This window comes from Pempheris klunzingeri, unplaced genomic scaffold, assembly GCF_042242105.1.
Source record: "Pempheris klunzingeri isolate RE-2024b unplaced genomic scaffold, fPemKlu1.hap1 Scaffold_50, whole genome shotgun sequence".
Classification (NCBI taxonomy): Eukaryota; Metazoa; Chordata; class Actinopteri; order Acropomatiformes; family Pempheridae; genus Pempheris; species Pempheris klunzingeri.
The window spans coordinates 145,997-171,315 of record NW_027254954.1 but is presented as its reverse complement, the minus strand read 5'-3'; the positions used below and the strand labels follow the sequence as shown (position 1 = coordinate 171,315).

General features: G+C 45.0%; 1 protein-coding gene across 1 annotated transcript; it reads right to left on the bottom strand.

Annotated features, from left to right (window-relative positions):
- Positions 1–1,282: 1,282 nt before the first annotated feature.
- LOC139224719 (arf-GAP with Rho-GAP domain, ANK repeat and PH domain-containing protein 1) lies at positions 1,283–23,711 on the bottom strand. Its single transcript, XM_070856017.1, has 25 exons — positions 23,629–23,711; positions 23,473–23,531; positions 22,700–23,158; positions 22,071–22,214; positions 21,854–22,019; positions 20,054–20,176; positions 19,718–19,822; positions 14,172–14,232; positions 13,974–14,094; positions 12,105–12,369; positions 11,728–11,927; positions 11,170–11,255; positions 10,890–11,072; positions 9,520–9,588; positions 8,930–9,029; positions 8,167–8,223; positions 7,837–7,963; positions 7,579–7,678; positions 7,053–7,254; positions 5,897–5,942; positions 4,927–4,929; positions 3,168–3,592; positions 2,933–3,038; positions 2,258–2,399; positions 1,283–1,336 (listed from the first exon to the last, which is right to left on the bottom strand). The coding sequence occupies exons 1-25, from the start codon at positions 23,709–23,711 to the stop codon at positions 1,283–1,285; spliced, it is 3,486 nt and encodes a 1,161-aa protein (XP_070712118.1).
- Between the last annotated feature and the right edge of the window lie 1,608 nt (positions 23,712–25,319).

Below are 25,319 nucleotides of genomic sequence, written 5' to 3'. Positions count from 1 at the left end.
ACAAGTTCGAGTTCAAGATAAAAGTATTTAATGAAAAGTTCTCAAAGTGCAACAGAAAATCTTAAATGGGAAAAACGAAACACAAGAATCCAAAAACACAAAGCACAAAGGAAAATCTGGGGTGGGGGGGTGACTAAATATCCAAAGACGAGGGGAGTGATCACGGGTGGAAAGAATCAGGACGGGCAGACAATCGCACAGGCAGGAAGTAAAGCTACAAAAATGAGGGGGAAACATAAACTACACAGTGAAACAGGAAGTCACCAGACTGAAGTAAATAAAACAACATGATTTAGGAGACGTGACACTGAGGAGGAAACTCCTGCTTTAAACCTAATCAGCCATATTTGATGTATTATACATATGAATATGTATATGTATGATATTTTACCATAAAGACAGCAGCGCTGTGTTACATCAACCAGAAACCGTGGGGCCAAACTATAGGGGGTGGGGACAGACAGCAAGGGGCGGGGGACATCGGTGGTGATCAATTCTGATCAGGCCTGGATCAACGAGCCTGATGTTAAAGCGCCTGCAGACTCAGGTGGCTTCAATGGGGAGAAAAAGGGTTTATTATTAAAGAGTTTAAATGTGAACACCATCACACATCATCACGCTGCAGAATCCTGGCCGCTGATTGGCTGGAAGGTGTGGAGTGACATTTAGTAACCAGGCAGTATAACCACAATTCTCTGAGCCTACATGAAGGAGTCTACATCAGTAACCACACCCAGGATCAATCAGCTCCTGTTGTTATTGATTAATAGATTTGCTATCTGGAAACCTTTAAGTGTTGTTACAGACTTTTTATCTGAGCGTCCACACACACTTTCCACCAATCATATCACAGAACACTTGTGTCAGTGATGTAGGGGGCACCGTTACACAACTCACCTGTGTGGTCATGACGGCGTCGACTGAACGAGAACCGACACCAAAGAGACAAACGCTTCATTCACATGTTCATAGAGATCAGACGTAAACCTGCCAATGTTTCATCGGCCAGAACAACACAGACCTCATCTGTAACCACACCTACAGCCTCACAGCTCACCTGGGCTCACCTGGGCTCACCTGGGCCGAAACAACATATTCGAGACTTCAATTCAGACAGAAAAACAAACACACATCAGACCAACTGTCCCCTTCCTCCTCCTCTTCCTCCTCAGAAGACAGTGATCTGTTCTTCCTCTTTCTCCTCAGAAGACAGTGATCTGTTCTTCCTCTTCCTCTTTCTCCTCAGAAGACAGTGATCTGTTCTTCCTCTTCCTCTTTCTCCTCAGAAGACAGTGATCTGTTCTTCCTCTTCCTCTTTCTCCTCTCCCTCAGGTGTCTGCAGAGAAACAAATCAGTTCTTTTAACCCTTTAATTCAAATGGTTAAAACAGGTTACAGGTGTGTTACAGGTGTGATACACGTGTTACATGTGTGTTACAGGTGTGTTACAGGTGTGATACATGTGTTACATGTGTGTTACAGGTGTGTTACAGGTGTGATACATGTGTTACATGTGTGATACAGGTGTGTTACATGTGTGATACAGGTGTGTTACAGGTGTGATACATGTGTTACATGTGTGATACAGGTGTGTTACATGTGTGATACATGTGTTACATGTGTGATACAGGTGTGATACAGGTGTGATACATGTGTTATAGGTGTGTTACATGTGTGATACAGGTGTGATACAGGTGTGATACAGGTGTGATACATGTGTTATAGGTGTGATACAGGTGTGATACATGTGTGATACATGTGTGTTACATGTGTGATACATGTGTTACAGGTGTGATACAGGTGTGATACATGTGTGATACATGTGTGATACATGTGTGTTACATGTGTGATACATGTGTTACAGGTGTGATACATGTGTTACAGGTGTGATACAGGTGTGTTACATGTGTGATACAAGTGTGTTACATGTGTGTTACATGTGTGATACAGGTGTGTTACAGGTGTGTTACAGGTGTATTACATGTGTGTTACAGGTGTATTACATGTGTGATACAGATGTGTTACATGTGTGTTACAGGTGTGTTACAGGTGTGTTACAGGTGTATTACATGTGTGTTACAGGTGTATTACATGTGTGATACAGATGTGTTACATGTGTGATACAGGTGTGTTACAGGTGTGTTACAGGTGTATTACATGTGTGTTACAGGTGTATTACATGTGTGATACAGATGTGTTACATGTGTGTTACAGGTGTGTTAAGGGAGAGTCAGCTCTGTGTCATGTGATGTATTTACCAGAAACAGCAGTGTGTGGTGGATGATGAACTCTCTGGTGAGTCTGAGCAGATCCTGGTTCAGAGTCTGAAACAGAGTCGGGACCAGAACCACAGCCAGATTGTGAGCCGACATCCTGTTCACCTGAGAGAACACCTGGACCCTGAAGAGGACACACACCTGGGTCAGGACCTCGCTGTGAGGAGCTGAAGTGGCCAGCTGTGATACCACAGTGTGGTTCATGTTCTGCCAAACTGCTAACACTTGCTAACAGTGCACACATTTCACCTGTCTTCAGTGTGCCCACTTCAACGACACTTCAGCTGATTTTACTTTGACTGACTGTGTTGTTTTAAGGTAGACCATGAAGATGTGAAATGATCCTTTAACTTTGAATGAGTATTATGAGTATTTAAAAAAAACAAATGTAACATTTTATTTATAACAGTTCAATGATATTTTACATAAATGTGATCCCACTATTCTATGTTCTAATGTTCTAATGATTTAGAACTCACGGTCACAATTAATTTAAAAAACATCAGAATCAAACTGAAGTGTCACATGTGGTTAATCGTTGACTTATTAAACCTCCAAATCACCAGAAATATGACAGAGGACACATCAGCTCACTGCTTCCAGCACAACAGTGTGTGTGTGTGTGTGTGTGTGTGTGTGTGTGTGTGTGTGTGTTACATGTAGAAGTGTCTGAACAGTGCGTTCAGTGTTGCTCTGTTGTCGTCAGGAAGTTGCTGCAGCAACCGTCTGTAGGCTGAAAACCGGGACCGTTCATCTGAAATCACTGAGAGGAAAAGGTCTGTCAGAGTGAGTACTGCAGTAGTACTGCAGGTTCTTCTACTACAGATACTTTGTGGTACAAGTGCCTGTACTGATACTGCATGTACTTGTACTATAGATGGTGTGTACTAACCGGCAGCATCCAGCCACCGCTGGCGCTCTCTGTCAGGGATCAGACTTTCCTGCTGGCGGACATATTGTTTGAGGGCAGAGCCTGCGTCCAAAACACCCTGCTCATCACTCTCCAGAGGGGCGGCGCTTGGTGATGTCATCAGAGCCTCCACCAATCGGTTAACTTTAACAGCGAGGCCACAGCGCCGGTACACGCCCTCCACCTTCAGGCCGTAGGTGGTGATGTGGGAGATGCAGCGTTCGATGCCAGGTGGCACTGAACCCCTCGAGCCCACATCTAACTCCGGGTACAGGGACCGACGAGCTGAGCTGTGATTGGCTGCAGGGGGGCACCGTAGAGCTGCTGTCTGATTGGTCAGAGCTCTCTGCAGGTGGCTGAACCAGGAGTAACAGCTGTGCTGCTCCTCGAAACGCAGCGACAGACTCCTGATGAGAAAAACCACAAGACTCAACCTGTGATGTCAGATATACCTTGTGGTGAGCTTGGCCAATCAGATGTCAGAAATAGACATATTTAATGAAACTACAGCTGATCGAATTTTCTTTATCTTTGAATCTGAATACTCATCCAAGATGGCAGCCTCGGCACTGCGCTCCCCCTCTCTGATCAAATTCAGTAGAGACAAACCATTAAGCCTCCGACAATCCACTGGTTGGTTCTCTCTGAACTTTTATTTGGAGGGGATGGAGTTCTCTACAGGATTTGCAGGAGACACCATTGGGGGAACTGCAGCAACGGGGCTTTTGATCTGCGCTCACTGGCCTACAAGATGGAGGAACTGCTGCTTCTAAACAGAACCAACTCGGACTTCAGACGATCCGCCGCCCTGTGCTTCACAGAAACTTGGCTTGGTGAGCACATACCGGACACCACACTTCACCTGCCGGGCTTGCAGCTCCTCCGAGTGGGCTAACGGAGCTTACAGGGAAAAGGAGGGGCGGTGGCTTGTGCTTCTTCATAAATGAAGGCTGGTGTGCTGATGTCACAGTGTTGAAGAGATCATGCAGACCTGATTTAGAAACCGTCTTCATTCACTGTGAACTATTTTATTCTCCTCACTTATTCTGGTCGCTGTTTTCACCCCCCCTCAGGCCTCTGTTAGCGAGGCCCTACAGCACCTGGCTGACCAGTTAACTGACATGGAGCACAAACATCCTGACTCCCTGCTCATTATTCTGGGGGACGTCAGCAGAGCAAACCTCAGCCACAAACTACCAAAATACAGACAGCAAATCAAGTGTCCCACCAGGGGTACAAACACTGTGGACCACTGTTACACCACAGTAAAGGGCGCCTATGGCTCTGCACCGTGTGCAGCTTTGGGACTCTCTGATCATTGTATGGTTCCTCTTCTCCCCACTTACAGGCAGAAACTAAAAGCTGCCAAGCCTGTGGTCAGGACTGTGAGGAGATGGACCAACGAGGCTAAGCTGGAGTTCCAGGCCTGCTTTGGCTGCACTGATCGGAGTGTTTTTGAGGCTGCTGCTACAGATCTGGACAATCTCACTGACACTGTGACATCCTACATCAGTTTTTGTGAGGGAGTGTGTGTCGACAAAAACATTCTGCGCATGCAACAACCACAAACCCTGGTTTACTGGCAAACTCAGGCAGCTCCGTCAGGCCAAGGAGGAGGCCTACAGAGGTGGGGGCAGGATCCTGTACAACCACTAACTGGCTGACGACCTGAATGAGTTCTACTGCAGGTTTGACAAACCCATTTTCACACCCCTCCCCCACTGCAACTTCAGACGACTACCTACTCCCCCTGCCTGAAGATCAGGAAGACTCCAGGCCCAGATGGTGTGTCCCCCCCGTCTGAAAGCCTGCGCTGACCAGCTGGCCCCCATTTTCAAACAGACCTTCAACAGATCACTGGAGCTGTGTGAAGCCCCCTCCTGCTTCAAACGCTCCACAGTCATCCTGGTCCCCGCTGCAGTCTGCCCGCCAGGGAAACCGGTCAGTGGATGATGCAGTCAACATAGGACGGCACTACATCCTGCAACACCTCCACCTGCCAGGATCCTGTTTGTGGACTTCAGCTCAGTGTTCAACACCATCATCCCAGAAGTCCTCTGCTCCAAACTCAGCCAGCTCACGGTGCCGGCCCCCACCTGTCAGTGGATCAAAGACTTCCAGACAGGCAGCAGGTGAGGCTGGGGAACATCACATCTGGCAACCGGACAATCAGCACTGGCGCCCCCCCAGGGATGTGTGCTCTCCCCTCTGCTCCTCTCCCTGTATACCAGCAGCAGGACAGGAACAGACTACAACAGACTGTCAGGACTGCAGGGACAATCATCGGTACCAACCTGCCCTCCATCCAGGACTTAGACACATCCAGAGTCAGGAAACAGGCAGGAGCCATCACACCCTGGACACAACCTGCCCCCCCCCCTCCTCAGGCCGGCGCTCCCAACCACTGCAGCCAAAACAAGCAGACCCAGAAACAGCTTCTGTCCACAGGCCGGGGCTCTGCTGCCTCCTGTTCCTAATGGAACCTGTCCTCATCTCTCCACGTTTACTCCACCATCACTGCTCTGCTGCCTCCTGTTCCTAATGGAACCTGTCCTCATCTCTCCACGTTTACTCCACCATCACTGCTCTGCTGCCTGTTCACTCTCTTTGTCTGTCTCTCACAAGTCAGTTTTCTTGTATGTGTTCACACACTTGATTCTGATTCTGAACAAATGAATAAGTGTGTGTGTGTGTGTGTGTGTGTTGAACACCTGTCTGCTGTCACCATAGTGATGATGTTTTCAGTTGGATCCATTTCTGAAAGAGAAAATAAAACCAGATCTGATAGTCAGAGACTTCACTCTGCTCTTAAAGTCTTTTAAACATCTGATTCTGGGTCTGTTAACGCAGTGATGTCCAGAGCTGACATCTGGTCTTCATATAAAACTGTTTTCTTTCCTTGAAAAACATGACGATGTGTGTACAATAATAACACACAAATTTCTCATCTGTGGTTGAACATGTTGAGATATATCAGTTACCTGTGAACTTTGTTCCTCTTTAAAGAAATAAATCAAATGTGTTGTTCTGTCCTCACTTGATTTCAGAAACATTTTTATAGCAGTAAACAGACTCAGATCGTCTGTATGGACAGCCGTGGAGAGTTGGATGTCATCTGCATAGAAACAAACTCTGTCTGTGTTTGGTATTATGTAAAGTCTGAACAGTGGATGACCCAGACTGGAGCCTTGTGGTACTCCACATGAGGTCTTCATCCTGTCTAATGAGAAGCCTGTGGACTACACTGGGCCAATGTTTCAGCCTCTCCAAATATAAAACAAAACATTTTTCACGTGTCTGGTTTTCAATATTTAAAGGGAAACTTTCAGCAGCATATTTACACTGTCTTTATTCTGCAGTTTTTATTTATTTATGAAGGTGTGCTTGTTTGAAGGTGAACTGAAGAGCTATTTGGCCTCAGTAACATAAACTGGATGAAAATGATTCAAACTGTTCTGCTCTTTAACAAAATGTGAAGTTTAGGAGAAACCTTTTGTATATTTAGGACTCAACAAATGAAAGAACATTCTGACTGTCCATCGTCTTGTTTAACAGATGCTCAGATCAGCATGTCAAAATGTCTTTATGCAGCTGATGTAAACAAACAGACTTAATAACAGGATCCAATCAGTTTCAGTCAATTTTCATCCAGTTTTTGTCAGTTTTGTTCGGCTGCAAAAACAAATCAACTTAACATTTCACTGTTATTCTCTGTTTTTATTGGAATAAAGAAAGATCTGTAACCAATAAAATACTGCTGCTGCTGATTCAGTAAGTCCAGCAGGATCCAACAGGTGGAGCTGGAGGAAATAAGACTTCAGGTGTGAGCAGGTGTCTGAGGTGTGAGGAAGAAACAGACTGCGTTACCGTGGTGACTGAGCGTGCTCAGTTCCATCCTCAGAGGCTGCTGTGTCTGTCTGTGGGCGGGATGAACGCTAACTCCGTCTTCCCACAGCAACAACCAGGCATCAGAGTAACTTGAGGCTCCGCCCACTTCGACTGCACACACTTTACTGACTGCTGAAGCCCCACCCACCTCTGCATAAGATACACCCCCCGGTAGAATCACCTGGAGATATGATACAGGTTAAACTAATAACTAGAACTGTTCAAAGAGTCCCGACAAGCACATATGTTCATTTTGATGTTATTGTTTCTTTCTTTTTTCACGGTTGCATCCATGTTACTGTTTTCAGAGCAAAGTCTGGCTCAAGTCCAACAGACCCTGTCTACAGGAAGTCTATCTAAGGATCCTCATGGATGTGGGGATTTGGACAGACCCCCACCTCAAAACACATGGACAGGAACACCTCTAAAAGAGACACCTGAGGGTGAAGTCCGGACTAAACATTGTGCCTGTCCCAGAATAAAAATCAACCCGAGGCAGGTTTACCTTCAGTATGTGGACCAGGTGGCTCAGCAGTGCTTCCTGGTTGTCAGCAGCACAGATAAGCTGATCGCTCAATGTCACCATCTCAAACTCATGAGCCGCTCTGAAAGCACAGGATCATATGGATCACATGGACAGGATCACATGGACAGGATCACACAGACAGGATCACACGGACTAACTAATATCAGTATTTGTAGTACAGATAGTATTTGTAGTACAGATAGTATTTGTAGTACCGATAGTATCTGTAGTACTTACCCGTCCTTGAGGAACACTGACAGAACTTCTCGCAGGTCGAGGACGTCACACGCTGCTGAATCGTTTTCTAACGAGAAGAGAAAACGATCTTCTTCCAGTTTACCATGAAGCTCCTCCTCTTCCTCACCTGGACACACACACACACACACAGACACAGGTAATACATCAGTGTGATTGATCAGTGTGATTGGTGGTTTCCAGAGTGATTGGTGACGTTCATGTGTTGGACAGACTGAAAGACATCGTGACTAAAATAATGAGTTAACTCCTCTGAGACGTTTCCGTTTGTCCTCTCAGAGCCACCGTACACATGCAGCTGGTTCACTGTACCTGAGAGGGCGGAGTCAGGTCTCCTATTGGCTGACTGTGGCAGGTAAGGTGGGACCTCTGAGTACAGAGAGAGAAACAAAGAATCACGTCCAGGTAAGTTAATCAGTGACTTAACCTCAGTGACCACGCCCACCAGTGATGTCACAGTGGACTGCAGCTCACAAATGTGTGTATTACCTGTGTGTGTCACCTGTGTGTGTGTTACCTTTGTGTGTATTACCTGTGTGTGTTACCTGTGCGTGTGTTACCTTTGTGTGTGTTACCTGTGTGTGTTACCTATGGTTGTGTGTTACCTGTGTGTGTTACCTATGGTTGTGTGTTACCTGTGTGTGTGTATTACCTGTGTGTGTTACCTATGGTTGTGTGTTACCTGTGTGTATTACCTGTGTGTGTGTGTTACCTATGGTTGTGTGTTACCTGTGTGTGTGTGTTACCTATGGTTGTGTGTTACCTGTGTGTGTGTTACCTATGGTTGTGTGTTACCTGTGTGTGTGTGTTACCTATGGTTGTGTGTTACCTATGGTTGTGTGTTACCTGTGTGTATTACCTGTGTGTGTGTGTGTGTGTGTGTGTGTGTGTGTGTATTACCTGTGTGTGTGTTACCTGTGTGTGTGTGTTACCTATGGTTGTGTGTTACCTGTGTGTATTACCTGTGTGTGTGTGTGTATTACCTGTGTGTGTATTACCTGTGTGTGTGTTACCTGTGTGTGTGTTACCTGTGTGTGTGTGTTACCTGTGTGTGTTACCTGTGTGTGTGTGTTACCTGTGTACTCGTTGAGTCGCAGCAGCTCGCTCTGCAGAGCCTGGCCCGCCCTCTCAGCCAGCAGGATGGGGGAGGGGCTCTGAGGGTCTGACGGACAGACCTGCTCACAGGTAACATCACACACACACAGCAGACGTCCAGGTGTTAACATGTGGCCCAGTGGCCCCATCAACCACAACAGTCAGACAGCTGCCAGCAACAACCATACAAGGACCCTGAAACTCCTGTCATTATCTTTATTATTTCCCCTGTGGTTTACCTGCCTTACCTTTACCTGTGTGTGTGTGTGTGTGTGTGTGTGTGTGAGAGAGAGAGACAGACAGAGAGAGAGAGAGACAGACAGAGAGAGAGACAGAGAGAGGGAGAGAGACAGACAGAGAGAGAGAGAGACAGACAGAGAGAGAGACAGAGAGAGGGAGACAGACAGACAGAGAGAGAGAGAGAGAGAGGGAGACAGACAGACAGAGAGAGAGAGAGAGAGAGAGGGAGACAGACAGACAGAGAGAGAGAGAGAGAGAGGGAGACAGACAGACAGAGAGAGGGAGTGTGTTATTAATCATGATTGATCTAAATGAGCCATAACATCACACCTTTGCTCCAGAGCAGATCAGAGATATTGTTTCTTCTACGTCATCTCCACAAACCACCTGCTGCAGCCTCTGGAACACACACACACACAGACACACACACACACACACACACACACACACACACACACACACACACACACACACACACACACACACACAGCATCATCACACACCTGTACAGGTGATGTTTGTACTGTTATGTTTCCATCCGTTCTAAGGGTTAAAGCCGTTTTAATGACAGCTCTCAGATCACAACCTGTCCAACAGGTGACTTCTTCTGACCAATCAGGAGCCACCTCAGCTGCACCTCCCCTAACGTCCACTAGGTGCTGCTGTTACCAAATTGATCACTGAGGGGAGACTTTCACAATAAAAGGTCTGTTAAAGGGATTCTAACTGTTAGATTAACAATTTGGGGCTTTTAATCCAAACTGATTTTCTTGGATGATAAAAAATGTAAGAAACTGATCATGATGTACGAACATATGAATGTATAAATGAATTAATGCCCGGTTTACAGTACCTCAGACACACACACATTTTGTTTATTTCTATTATATATGATATAAAAACACTTAAAATACATCAATTTATTCAACTCAGTAAATAAGTAATGTTCACAGCTGCGTACGGGGACAAAGAACAGTTGTGTGTAAAAGTCGATTTAGAAAATAAAATGATCTCATCTAAGATTTCGGTTACATGACACAAACATGTGGAAACTGAAAAATAATTCATTTTGTAAATAGAAAGAATGAAGCCACATGAAGACGTTAAAAATGCACGTAATTCATTCTTCAATGTATGAATTTTATCTTAATTCATTATTTGTATTATTTTTTCAGAAATGTGGAAAATATGTAGCTGCATGTGACTCTTTTTGTGCCCTCTGCAGTGTCCGTCGCTCCGCCCCTCCCTCACAGAGCTCTTTGCATTGCTGAGGGTCGGTCACCTGAGAAACTAACTATTTCTGTTGGAACCGTCACTGCGTGCTGTTCACCGGTAGAACCGCTCTGCTATCCAACTGTTTGACTGCTAGTTTTATAGATGTTTCCGTTTAGCTTGATTGTTAGCTCGCTCTGCGCTATATATTATATTTATGTATGATCTGTGATCTGCGTCATGTGACCTACGCACGATGTTAGCATCTATATCCTGGTGTAAATTCTATTATTTGGGGTGTTTAGGATTTAATGGGTTCTATGTCTTCTGCAGGGGCAAATACATGCTGGACAACAAGTCGTTCCACGGCCTAACCCCCTCCGTTACAAATCCTTTGTTTGTCTTAGATGTGATTTGTATGTTCTGTTCGTAGTTTACGTACGTGGCCATATAACAGTTACCATGGCAACCGTCAGCATGTGACTGACCTGATCCATCAGAGGACGTGAGGAGGCCAGAGCGTGGACTCGTCTGTAGCGCCCCCTGCAGTATTTGTCCTGGATGAACTTTGACCTCTCCTCATCTGACGACTCAGGACGCAGCTGCTCCCCCGCCGGCACTGCAGGAGCCCACACCTGATTGGCCAGCCGGTTACCGTAGGTAACAAACAGCTGGGGGAGGAAGGTCAAGAATGGCTTAGTCCCCCCCACCTATATGAGTGGCTTAGCCCCCTCCCCAACTGTGTGAGTGGTTTGCGCACCCCCTCACCTGAATGAGTGGTTGCGTCCACACTTTTCTGTCCAACTTCAGACTGCGTACCTTGGACAGGTTGCTGCCTAGAGCTCGGTGCTGACCTGAGAGCAGAACAGACTGTTAGCATATGTGTTAGCATCAGGTCTGTCAGCATCGTTAGCAGGTCAGGTAGCATCATTAGCAGGTCTGTCAGCATCGTTAGCAGGTCAGGTAGCATCATGAACAGGTCTGTTAGCATCATTAGCAGGTCTGTTAGCATTATTAGTAGGTCTGTTAGCATCGTTAGCAGGTCAGGTAGCATCGTTAGCAGGTCTGTTAGCATCGTTAGCAGGTCAGGTGGCATCGTTAGCAGGTCTGTTAGCATCGTTAGCAGGTCAGGTAGCATCGTTAGCAGGTCTGTTAGCATCGTTAGCAGGTCAGGTAGCATCGTTAGCAGGTCTGTTAGCATCGTTAGCAGGTCAGGTGGCATCATTAGCAGGTCTGTTAGCAGATCAGAATGCGTGACATCACAGCTGGTCTGGACCTGGCCCCTACAGCAGCAGAGATCATCTGACACGTAACTGGAGCTCATACCTGCACAGGCCTGACAGACGACCAGTAGCAGGTTGACCGACGCCCACTCAGGATTGGCTGACCCACAGTCGCCGCACACCTTGTTGTCGGGGTTTTCCCAGAGCCGCAGTGCCACCTGGCTGCAGGACAGAGCGCTGCAGATGGACGAGGACAGGCGGTCCAACCACGTGGACAGATCCTTCACCGAATCAACAGAAAGGCTGCAGACAGGGGTGGGGCCACATAGGGACAGGGCGGGGCCAAAGAGGGACAGGAGAAGGAAGAAGACCAAGAAAAAATATTAGCACTCATATCACTTTACAAAAGGGCAGTAACAGACAGGTAGTCAGAGAGATTGACAGGTAGTGAGACAGACAGGTAGTCAGACAGACAGGCACCTGAAGCTCCTGTATGGCGTGATGAGGCTAAACGAGTGTTTCCCTGTGGGCCTGACTGTGGCCACGTTCAGGGGGACGGAGAAGGAGGCGATGCCCAGCTGGAAGCCCTCCCTGCTGGGGTAGATCCAGAGGCTGTGGCCCCAGATGGCGGCGTAGGCCCGGCTCCGCAGCTCCTTCACGCTGATTGGTCCATGGAGCTCTGGGGGGGCGGGGCTTGGCTGACCTCGAGACGCCAGCAGAGACGTGACCCACCCATCATGAACCTCTGAGAGACAAAGACCACAAAAGATTCAAGGATCTTTACACACCTCTAACACACCTTTAACACCTCACACACCTCTAACACACCTTTAACACCTCACACACCTCTCACACACCTCTCACACACCTAACACACCTTTAACACACCTCTCACACACCTAACACACCTTTAACACACCTCTCACACACCTCACACACCTCTAACACACCTCTAACACACCTTTAACACCTCACACACCTCTAACACACCTCTCACACACCTAACACACCTCTAACACACCTCTCACACACCTCACACACCTCTAACACACCTCTAACACACCTCTAACACACCTTTAACACCTCACACACCTTTAACACACCTCTCACACACCTAACACACCTTTAACACACCTCTAACACACCTCTCACACACCTAACACACCTCTAACACACCTCTCACACACCTAACACACCTTTAACACACCTCTCACACACCTTTAACACACCTCTAACACACCTCTCACACACCTAACACACCTTTAACACACCTCTCACACACCTCACACACCTCTAACACACCTCTAACACACCTCTAACACACCTTTAACACCTCACACACCTCTAACACACCTTTAACACCTCACACACCTCTAACACACCTCTCACACACCTAACACACCTCTAACACACCTCTAACACACCTTTAACACCTCACACACCTCTAACACACCTTTAACACCTCACACACCTCACACACCTCTAACACACCTCTCACACACCTCTCACACACCTAACACACCTCTCACACACCTAAAACACCTCTAACACACCTCTCACACACCTCTCACACACCTAACACACCTCTAACACACCTCTCACACACCTAACACACCTTTAACACACCTCTCACACACCTTTAACAGTAGAGTCCAGTAGGGTCAAGTAGAGTTTAGTAGAGTCCATAAGGTCCAGTAGAGTTTAGTAGGGTCCAGTAGAGTCCAGTAGGGTCCAGTAGAGTTTAGTAGGGTCCAGTAGAGTCCAGGAGAGTTTAGTGGGGTCCAGCAGAGTTTAATAGGGTCCAGGAGAGTTTAGTAGGGTCCAGTAGAGTTTAGTAGAGTCCAGTAGGGTCCAGTAGGGTCCAGTAGAGTTTAGTAGGGTCCAGTAGAGTTTAGTAGGGTCCAGGAGAGTTTAGCAGAGTCCAGGAGAGTTTAGTAGGGTCCAGCAGAGTTTAGTAGAGTCCAGGAGAGTTTAGTAGGGTCCAGTAGAGTCCAGTAGTGTTTAGTAAGGCCCAGTAGGGTCCAGTAGAGTTTAGTAGGGTCCAGTAGAGTCCAGTAGAGTTTAGTACGGTCCAGAAGAGTTTAATAGGGTCCAGAAGAGTTTAATAGGGTCCAGGAGAGTTTAGTAGGGTCCAGTAGAGTTTAGTAGGGTCCAGAAGAGTTTAGTAGGGTCCAGTAGAGTCCGGTAGGGTCCAGTAGAGTTTAGTAGGGTCCAGAAGAGTTAAGTAGGGTCCAGAAGAGTTTAGTAGGGTCCAGAAGAGTTAAGTAGGGTCCAGAAGAGTCCGGTAGGGTCCAGTAGAGTTTAGTAGGGTCCAGAAGAGTTTAGTAGGGTCCAGAAGAGTCCCCTTACCGTCACTATGGGCCATGAAGTCATAATGTTTCTTCCTGAAGTAAACAGAGAATCGACCTTTGTCCTGTTTCTTCACATTGGTGATGCTGGAGACATGAAACAGGACCTCACTGAAGTGGTCCTGGTACACAGGAAACACCCCGTCAGACAGACAGGTTGAGAGAGAGAGACAGGTAGAGAGACAGACAGGTGACTTACTGTACGTTTTTTCCACAGAGACATCAGCTGTCCGTCCAGCGTCGCCCACAACACACTGTGTCTGGTGGAAGGAAAAGAATGTGTCGTCTGTTCATCTGTTTCTGTCTGCAGGTCATCCATCCATCATCCATCATCCATCCATCATCCATCATCCATCATCCATCCATCATCCATCATCCATCATCCATCATCCATCCATCATCCATCATCCACCATCCATCCATCATCCATCATCCATCCATCATCCATCATCCACCATCCATCCATCATCCATCATCCATCATCCATCATCCATCATCCATCATCCACCATCCATCATCCATCCATCATCCATCATCCATCCATCATCCATCATCCATCATCCATCCATCATCCATCATCCATCATCCATCCATCATCCATCATCCACCATCCATCATCCATCCATCATCCATCCATCATCCATCATCCATCATCCATCCATCATCCATCATCCATCCATCATCCATCATCCATCATCCATCCATCATCCACCATCCAGCATCCATCCATCATCCATCCATCATCCATCATCCATCATCCATCCATCATCCATCATCCATCCATCATCCATCATCCATCCATCATCCATCATCCATCATCCATCCATCATCTATCCATCATCTATCATCTATCATCCATCATCCATCATCCATCATCCATCCATCATCCATCATCCACCATCCACCATCCATCATCCATCATCCATCCATCATCCATCATCCACCATCCATCATCCATCATCCATCATCCATCCATCATCCATCATCCATCATCCATCATCCATCCATCATCTATCCATCATCTATCATCCATCATCTATCATCCATCCATCATCCATCCATCATCTATCATCTATCATCCATCATCCATCATCCATCATCCATCCATCATCCATCATCCACCATCCAGCATCCATCCATCATCCATCCATCATCCATCATCCATCCATCATCCATCATCCATCCATCATCCATCATCCACCATCCATCATCCATCATCCATCCATCATCCATCATCCACCATCCATCATCCATCCATCATCTATCATCCATCCATCATCCATCCATCATCTATCATCCATCCATCCATCATCCATCCATCATCTATCATCTATCATCCATCATCTATCATCCATCATCCATCATCTATCATCCATCATCCATCATCTATCATCTATCATCTATCATCCATCATCCATCATCCATCATCCATCATCTATCATCTATCATCTATCATCCATCATCCATCATCCATCATCCATCATCCATCATCTATCATCCATCATCTATCATCCATCATCCATCATCCATCATCTATCATCTATCATCCATCATCCATCATCTATCATCTATCATCCATCATCCATCCATCATCTATCATCTATCATCTATCATCCATCATCTATCATCCATCATCCATCATCCATCATCTATCATCCATCATCCATCATCTATCATCCATCATCCATCATCCATCATCCATCCATCATCTATCATCCATCATCTATCATCCATCATCCATCATCTATCATCCATCATCTATCATCCATCATCCATCATCCATCATCCATCATCTATCATCCATCATCCATCATCTATCATCCATCATCCATCATCCATCATCCATCCATCATCCATCATCCATCATCTATCATCTATCATCCATCATCTATCATCTATCATCTATCATCCATCATCCATCCATCATCTATCATCCATCATCTATCATCCATCATCTATCATCCATCATCTATCATCCATCCATCATCTATCATCCATCATCCATCATCCATCATCCATCATCCATCATCCATCATCCATCATCCATCCATCATCTATCATCCATCATCTATCATCCATCATCTATCATCCATCATCCATCATCCATCATCCATCATCTATCATCCATCATCCATCCATCATCTATCATCTATCATCCATCATCCATCTATCATCTATCATCTATCATCCATCATCCATCATCCATCATCCATCATCTATCATCCATCATCTATCATCTATCATCTATCATCTATCATCCATCATCCATCTATCATCCATCATCCATCATCCATCATCTATCATCTATCATCCATCATCCATCTATCATCCATCATCCATCATCCATCATCTATCATCCATCATCTATCATCTATCATCTATCATCCATCATCCATCTATCATCCATCATCCATCATCCATCATCCATCATCCATCATCTATCATCTATCATCTATCATCCATCATCCATCTATCATCCATCATCTATCATCTATCATCTATCATCCATCATCCATCATCCATCATCCATCATCTATCATCTATCATCTATCATCCATCATCCATCTATCATCCATCATCCATCATCTATCATCTATCATCTATCATCTATCATCCATCATCCATCCATCATCCATCATCCATCATCCATCATCCATCATCCATCTATCATCCATCATCCATCATCCATCATCCATCATCTATCATCTATCATCCATCATCCATCTATCATCTATCATCTATCATCCATCATCCATCATCTATCATCTATCATCCATCATCCATCATCCATCATCCATCATCCATCATCTATCATCCATCATCCATCATCCATCATCCATCATCCATCATCTATCATCCATCATCCATCATCCATCATCCATCATCCATCATCTATCATCCATCCATCATCTATCATCCATCATCTATCATCCATCATCCATCATCCATCATCCATCATCTATCATCTATCATCCATCCATCATCTATCATCCATCATCCATCATCCATCCATCATCTATCATCTATCATCCATCATCCATCATCCATCATCCATCATCCATCATCCATCTATCATCCATCATCCATCATCCATCATCCATCATCCATCATCTATCATCTATCATCTATCATCCATCATCCATCATCCATCATCCATCATCCATCATCTATCATCCATCATCTATCATCCATCATCCATCATCCATCATCTATCATCTATCATCCATCATCCATCATCTATCATCTATCATCCATCATCCATCCATCATCTATCATCCATCCATCCATCATCCATCCATCATCTATCATCTATCATCTATCATCCATCATCTATCATCCATCATCCATCATCCATCATCTATCATCCATCATCCATCATCTATCATCCATCATCCATCATCCATCATCCATCCATCATCTATCATCCATCATCTATCATCCATCATCCATCATCTATCATCCATCATCCATCATCCATCATCCATCATCTATCATCCATCATCCATCATCTATCATCCATCATCCATCATCCATCATCCATCCATCATCCATCATCCATCATCTATCATCTATCATCCATCATCTATCATCTATCATCTATCATCCATCATCCATCCATCATCTATCATCCATCATCTATCATCCATCATCTATCATCCATCATCTATCATCCATCCATCATCTATCATCCATCATCCATCATCCATCATCCATCATCCATCATCCATCATCCATCATCCATCCATCATCTATCATCCATCATCTATCATCCATCATCTATCATCCATCATCCATCATCCATCATCCATCATCTATCATCCATCATCCATCCATCATCTATCATCTATCATCCATCATCCATCATCCATCATTCATCATCCATCTATCATCTATCATCTATCATCCATCATCCATCATCCATCATCCATCATCTATCATCCATCATCTATCATCTATCATCTATCATCTATCATCCATCATCCATCTATCATCCATCATCCATCATCCATCATCTATCATCTATCATCCATCATCCATCTATCATCCATCATCCATCATCCATCATCTATCATCCATCATCTATCATCTATCATCTATCATCCATCATCCATCTATCATCCATCATCCATCATCCATCATCCATCATCCATCATCCATCATCTATCATCTATCATCTATCATCCATCATCCATCTATCATCCATCATCTATCATCTATCATCTATCATCCATCATCCATCATCCATCATCCATCATCTATCATCTATCATCTATCATCCATCATCCATCTATCATCCATCATCCATCATCTATCATCTATCATCTATCATCTATCATCCATCATCCATCCATCATCCATCATCCATCATCCATCATCCATCATCCATCTATCATCCATCATCCATCATCCATCATCCATCATCTATCATCCATCATCCATCATCCATCATCCATCATCTATCATCTATCATCCATCATCCATCTATCATCTATCATCTATCATCCATCATCCATCATCTATCATCTATCATCCATCATCCATCATCCATCATCTATCATCTATCATCCATCATCCATCTATCATCTATCATCTATCATCCATCATCCATCATCTATCATCTATCATCCATCATCCATCATCCATCATCTATCATCCATCATCCATCATCCATCATCCATCATCCATCATCCATCATCTATCATCCATCATCCATCATCCATCATCCATCATCCATCATCTATCATCCATCCATCATCTATCATCCATCATCTATCATCCATCATCCATCATCCATCATCCATCATCCATCATCTATCATCCATCCATCATCTATCATCCATCATCCATCATCCATCCATCATCTATCATCTATCATCCATCATCCATCATCCATCATCCATCATCCATCTATCATCCATCATCCATCATCTATCATCCATCATCCATCATCTATCATCCATCATCCATCATCCATCATCTATCATCTATCATCCATCATCTATCATCCATCATCCATCATCTATCATCTATCATCCATCATCCATCATCTATCATCTATCATCTATCATCTATCATCCATCATCCATCATCTATCATCCATCATCTATCATCCATCATCTATCATCTATCATCCATCATCCATCATCCATCATCCATCATCCATCATCTATCATCCATCATCCATCATCCATCATCTATCATCCATCATCCATCCATCATCTATCATCTATCATCCATCATCCATCATCCATCATCCATCCATCATCTATCATCTATCATCCATCATCCATCATCCATCATCTATCATCCATCATCTATCATCCATCATCTATCATCCATCATCCATCATCCCTCCCTCCATCATCCCTCCATCCATCATCCCTCCATCCATCATCCCTCCATCCATCATCCCTCCATCCATCATCCATCCATCATCTATCATCTATCATCCATCATCCATCATCCATCATCTATCATCCATCATCTATCATCTATCATCCATCATCTATCATCCATCATCTATCATCCATCATCCCTCCATCCATCATCCCTCCATCCATCATCCCTCCATCATCCCTCCATCCATCATCCCTCCATCCATCATCCATCCATCATCTATCATCTATCATCCATCATCTATCATCCATCATCTATCATCCATCATCCATCATCTATCATCCATCATCTATCATCCATCATCTATCATCCATCATCCCTCCATCCATCATCCGTCCATCCTGTTACCTGAAGCCCTTCCAAACGTCCAACCAGCTGGATCGGATCACAGCGCTCTGGGGGGGTGAACTCCCGCTGCCCCCCTTTTTCCTAGACACTTTAATGGTGGCTGCCCTGCAGGACAAACAGACGGACAGACAGAGAGACGGATAGATAGTGAGACAGACAGAGAGAGAGACAGACAGACAGGTAAATGCCAGACAGAAACAGAGACAGACAGGTAGTGACAGACAGGTAGAGGAGAGACAGACAGAGACACAGACAGGTAGAGGACAGACAGACACAGAGACAGACAGACATGTAGTGACAGACAGGTAGAGAGACAGACAGATAGTGTATGTGTACCTTGGGGTCTTCTGTTTCAGAGGCTTTCCTGATTGGCCAGGAGGGCGAGGAGGGGGCGGGGCTGGCCGTGTCGGGATCGGACGACCTGAAGAACTGAACAGGAGAGTTAGTAGTACTGTAGTACTGACTGTAGTACTGTAGTACTGACTGTATGTAGTACTGACTGTATGTAGTACTGACTGTAGTACTGTAGTACTGACTGTATGTAGTACTGACTGTAGTACTGTAATACTGACTGTAGTACTGACTGTATGTAGTACTGACTGTAGTACTGTAGTACTGACTGTAGTACTGTAGTACTGACTGTATGTAGTACTGACTGTAGTACTGTAATACTGACTGTAGTACTGACTGTATGTAGTACTGACTGTAGTACTGACTGTAGTACTGTAGTACTGACTGTATGTAGTACTGACTGTAGTACTGTAGTACTGACTGTAGTACTGTAGTACTGACTGTATGTAGTACTGACTGTATGTAGTACTGACTGTAGTACTGTAGTACTGACTGTATGTAGTACTGACTGTATGTAGTACTGACTGTAGTACTGTAGTACTGACTGTATGTAGTACTGACTGTAGTACTGTAATACTGACTGTAGTACTGACTGTATGTAGTACTGACTGTAGTACTGTAGTACTGACTGTAGTACTGTAGTACTGACTGTATGTAGTACTGACTGTAGTACTGTAATACTGACTGTAGTACTGACTGTATGTAGTACTGACTGTAGTACTGACTGTAGTACTGTAGTACTGACTGTATGTAGTACTGACTGTAGTACTGTAGTACTGACTGTAGTACTGACTGTAGTACTGTAGTACTGACTGTATGTAGTACTGACTGTAGTACTGTAATACTGACTGTAGTACTGTAGTACTGACTGTATGTAGTACTGACTGTAGAACTGTAATACTGACTGTAGTACTGACTAATACTGACTGTATGTAGTACTGTAATACTGACTGTAGTACTGACTAATACTGATTGTAATACTGACTGTAGTACTGTAATACTGACTGTAGTACTGACTGTAGTACTGGAGTACTGACTGTAGTACTGACTGTGGTACTGACTGTGGTACTGTAGTACTGTAGTACTGACTGTATGTAGTACTGACTGTAGTACTGACTGTAGTACTGTAATACTGACTGTATGTAGTACTGACTGTAGTACTGACTGTAATACTGACTGTAGTACTGACTGTATGTAGTACTGACTGTAATACTGACTGTAGTACTGTAATACTGACTGTTGTACTGTAGTACTGACCGTAGTACTGACTGTGGTACTGATTGTGGTACTGTAGTACTGACTGTTGTACTGTAGTACTGACTGTAGTACTGACTGTGGTACTGTAGTACTGACTGTAGTACTGACTGCAGTACTGTAGTACTAACTGTAGTACTGACTGCAGTACTGACTGCAGTACTGACTGCGGTACTGACTGTGGTACTGTAGTACTGACTGTAGTACTGACTGTAGTACTGACTGTGGTACTGACTGTAGTACTGACTGTAGTACTGACTGTGGTACTGACTGCAGTACTGACTGTAGTACTGACTGTGGTACTGACTGTAGTACTGACTGCGGTACTGACTGTAGTACTGTAGTACTGACTGTGGTATTCACTGTAGTACTGATTGTAGAACTGACTGTAGTACTGACTGCGGTACTGACTGTAGTACTGTAGTACTGACTGTGGTATTCACTGTAGTACTGATTGTAGAACTGACTGTGGTACTGACTGAGGTACTGACTGTAATAGTACTAATAGTTATCGTAGTACTGAGTACATACCTGTTCCTGTTAGAAGCAGGGCCTCTTTCCATTGGTTCGTTGGCAGAGGGGGCGGGGCTAACTCCTGTATGTTCCTCCCCATTGGATGAGTCGGTGTCAGCCTCTTCTTGACTCGCCCAACAAGCCCTCACAGTGGTGGACGGGGAGGGGGGGGACAGACCTGAAACTGGAAGCAGAACACAGAGAGACGGGTCAGAATGTGGGGGTGGGTCCAGACCTGGGGGAGGACCAGGAGACACAGGCTGGTTCGGTCCTTCAGTACCTTCCTCTGTGGGCTCAGCGGCTCCCTCCAGTGGAGGCAGAGTGACTCCTGCGTTCTGGTCTAACGTCGACATCACCAGCTGTGACAGCGCCCCCACATCTGGACTCAGAAACACACAAGACACCAGCCAATCAGGAGGGGGGGTCGGGGTGCTCCGTCATGGATCTATCACACAAACATGGAACCAGGCTCAGACCGGACCAGCGGAGGGATGCAGCCTCTCCATCCATCCATCCATCATCCATCCATCATCCATCATCCATCATCCACCATCATCCATCCATCATCCATCATCATCCATCCAACATCCAACATCCATCATCATCCATCATCCATCATCCATCATCCATCCATCATCCAACATCCATCCATCATCCATCATCATCCATCCAACATCCATCATCATCCATCCAACATCCATCCATCATCATCCATCATCATCCACCATCCATCCATCATCCATCCATCATCCATCCATCTATCCAAATAACATTTGTTATGAAGTGGTGCTGAATAAATAAAGATTGATTGACTGATTGGTCATTGATAGGTTGCTTGGTTAATTGATTGATTGGTTGCTGTACCTGTGTGAGCACCTGCAATCCTTGGCATTGACGGTGGCGGGGCTGAAGGGGTGGCCAGAGTTGTCATGGAGCTAACAGCAGGGTTAGCCACACTGCTAACAATGCCAGCTAAACTGGGTATATTAGCTAACGAGCTAACGATGCTATCTAAGCTAGCAGCGCCTGTGTTAGCCGCAGGAACAGGTGTGGTGGTGGCGGAGTCTAACGCAGTCACAGCGGGGTTAGCCACAGCGCTAGCAGCCCCTGCTAAGCTAGGTATGTGTGCAGCAATGCGGTCAGCCCTGCCATCTACGGAGGGTGGGGCTGAGGGGGTCTGTGGGGCGGAGCCACTGATATTGGCAGCTAATCCGGCCAATGACGGGATGTTGGTGGCGATGATGTCTGTGACACTGGCCAGCGTTGGGAGGACAACGCCACAGTCCGACCCACCGGGGGGAGGAAGAAGAGGAGCATCTTCACCTGAGGAGGAGGACACAGTGACATCATCGTGAGACATCACCTGTCAATCAAACCCGTCTCAATATGCAGCGTGCACTTCCTCCAACAACCACTAGAGACTGATCAAACTCTGGAAACCTCCAACCAATCAGGATTTCACAATAAGAGTCCTATTATGACAACTCAGGGGAGACTTTCACAATAAGAGTGCTATTAACAGGTTCAGTCACATGACAAACGTCGAGCAGAAGGCTTGTTAAACGTTTCACCAACACCTAAGGTCTTGTCCAATCAGAGCACCTGATCACAGTCAGCTGACCTGTGTGAGTGTGTACCTGTGCTCAGGTGAGCTCCGTTAGTGAGAGCTGGTTGTAGATTTCCACCAATTACATCTCTGAAACACAAACAAACAGATTGTTGTTTTTGTGTTTAAATTAAAGGTTTGTTCCGTAGATTAAAGGTTTGTTCTGTATCATCACAGGTGAACTCACCTGTCCAGAGGGGATGCAGAGCTCAGACTGTCCCTCATGTAACGAGCTCGAGGCTTCGGAATGGGGTGAGGAGGAGGAGTCATCTGGAGGAGAGGACAGACAATCAATGGATCAATAATCGATCAGGATTGGCTTTGTTTTGTATTAATGTCACAGATGATGACATCACATATCTGGTTGACGTGATGACAACTCTTCATCTGAAAGTGCAAAAGTAAAAGTACTGATTGTGCAGAGTAACCTCATATCATTGATCTGGTTATTGATGACATCATCAGCATTAACAACAACAATAAGATGTTGCTTTAGAAACAAACCTTTTATCTCCAGAAGACGTGATGGTAAAAGCTGCTGAACACGATGAACAAAGTGAAGACACCAAACACACGACTTGACACAGGACAGGAGAACAGACCAGGACACCAGGGGAGGGGGCACAGGTGGAAACAATCAGGGGGGGAGGGCAGTCACAGGAGAGCGGGAAAGTACATGAACTAAACTGAACAAACTTGACAAGACAAAACAGGATCTGGAGAAAAGATTTCATGACTTCAACTGAAATTAAACATAAAAATCAACATGTTGACTCACCTGTCGTCCTGCTCACCTGTCGTCCTGTCCCGGTCTGAGTTCTGGGTTTTGTGGTTTGTTGTTCCCTGCACTCATTAACACTGAATCACCACGTCTGCTCCCTTCAGGTGTGTGTGTGTGATGAACCGGTCCGGCTGTTTTATCTTCTTTATGTTAAGGGTTAGGAACGCTGCCAGTTCAACCTGCTGCAGGAATGTAGGTGTGTGTGTGTGTGTGTGAACTCTGACCTGTTTCAGTCTTACTGGATAGCTTGTATGTTTGAAGGTGTGTTTTTTTGTCTCAGTCAGTTTAAAAGTCAAACATCTTGTTTTCATTCATTTTCAAACATTAAATAAAACATTAATTCAAATTATTTGAAGAAAATAAGAGGAAAATCAGACCTCAAAGAAATAAAAGGTTTTCTTCCACGAGTGAATCTGACAGAATAAATAAAAAGGGTTTTTTGCTCCTGAATATAAGCAACTTTTTCAGTTTTTCTATAAAATCGACTATATTTTGTATTGAGTCTGGTGCAGGGATGGATTCATTCTTTACTGATGATCTGACAATGTTCAGACTGTAAAAATCCTCTTCAATTGATCAATCAATCAATAATCAATCAATCAATCTTTATTTGTATAGTGTCATATAACAGCAGCTCAGAACAAACTCTTTCATTCAGAGACCCAACGATTCAGGAATTCAACATGAAGGATTCAAGAATCCCCACGCTTCACTTTAAGGGAGTGATTCCTTCAGTGTTTCAGCCAGTGTCATGTCTCCATACAACAGAAGACCCCCATGTGAGTCTTAGCCCCTCCCAAATTGATTACCTGGTCGATAGTGCTTCAGGCTCCCTGTGAACGACTCTAGACTCTATCGCCCCCTACAGAAGAAGATAATAAAGAAAAGAGACGAGCTCCCTGGTATAACTCCCAGACCCACAAGGTAAAGGACATGACGTGCCACCAAACTAGAAGAGTCCTGCTTCATCTGGCAACAGTGTGAAAACCTGTAGAAAGGCCCTCTGTGATGTCAGAGCCTCCTATTACTCCTCACTGACAGAAGAGAATAAAAACAGCCCTAGATTTCTGTTCAGCACGTTAGCCAGACTGACAAAG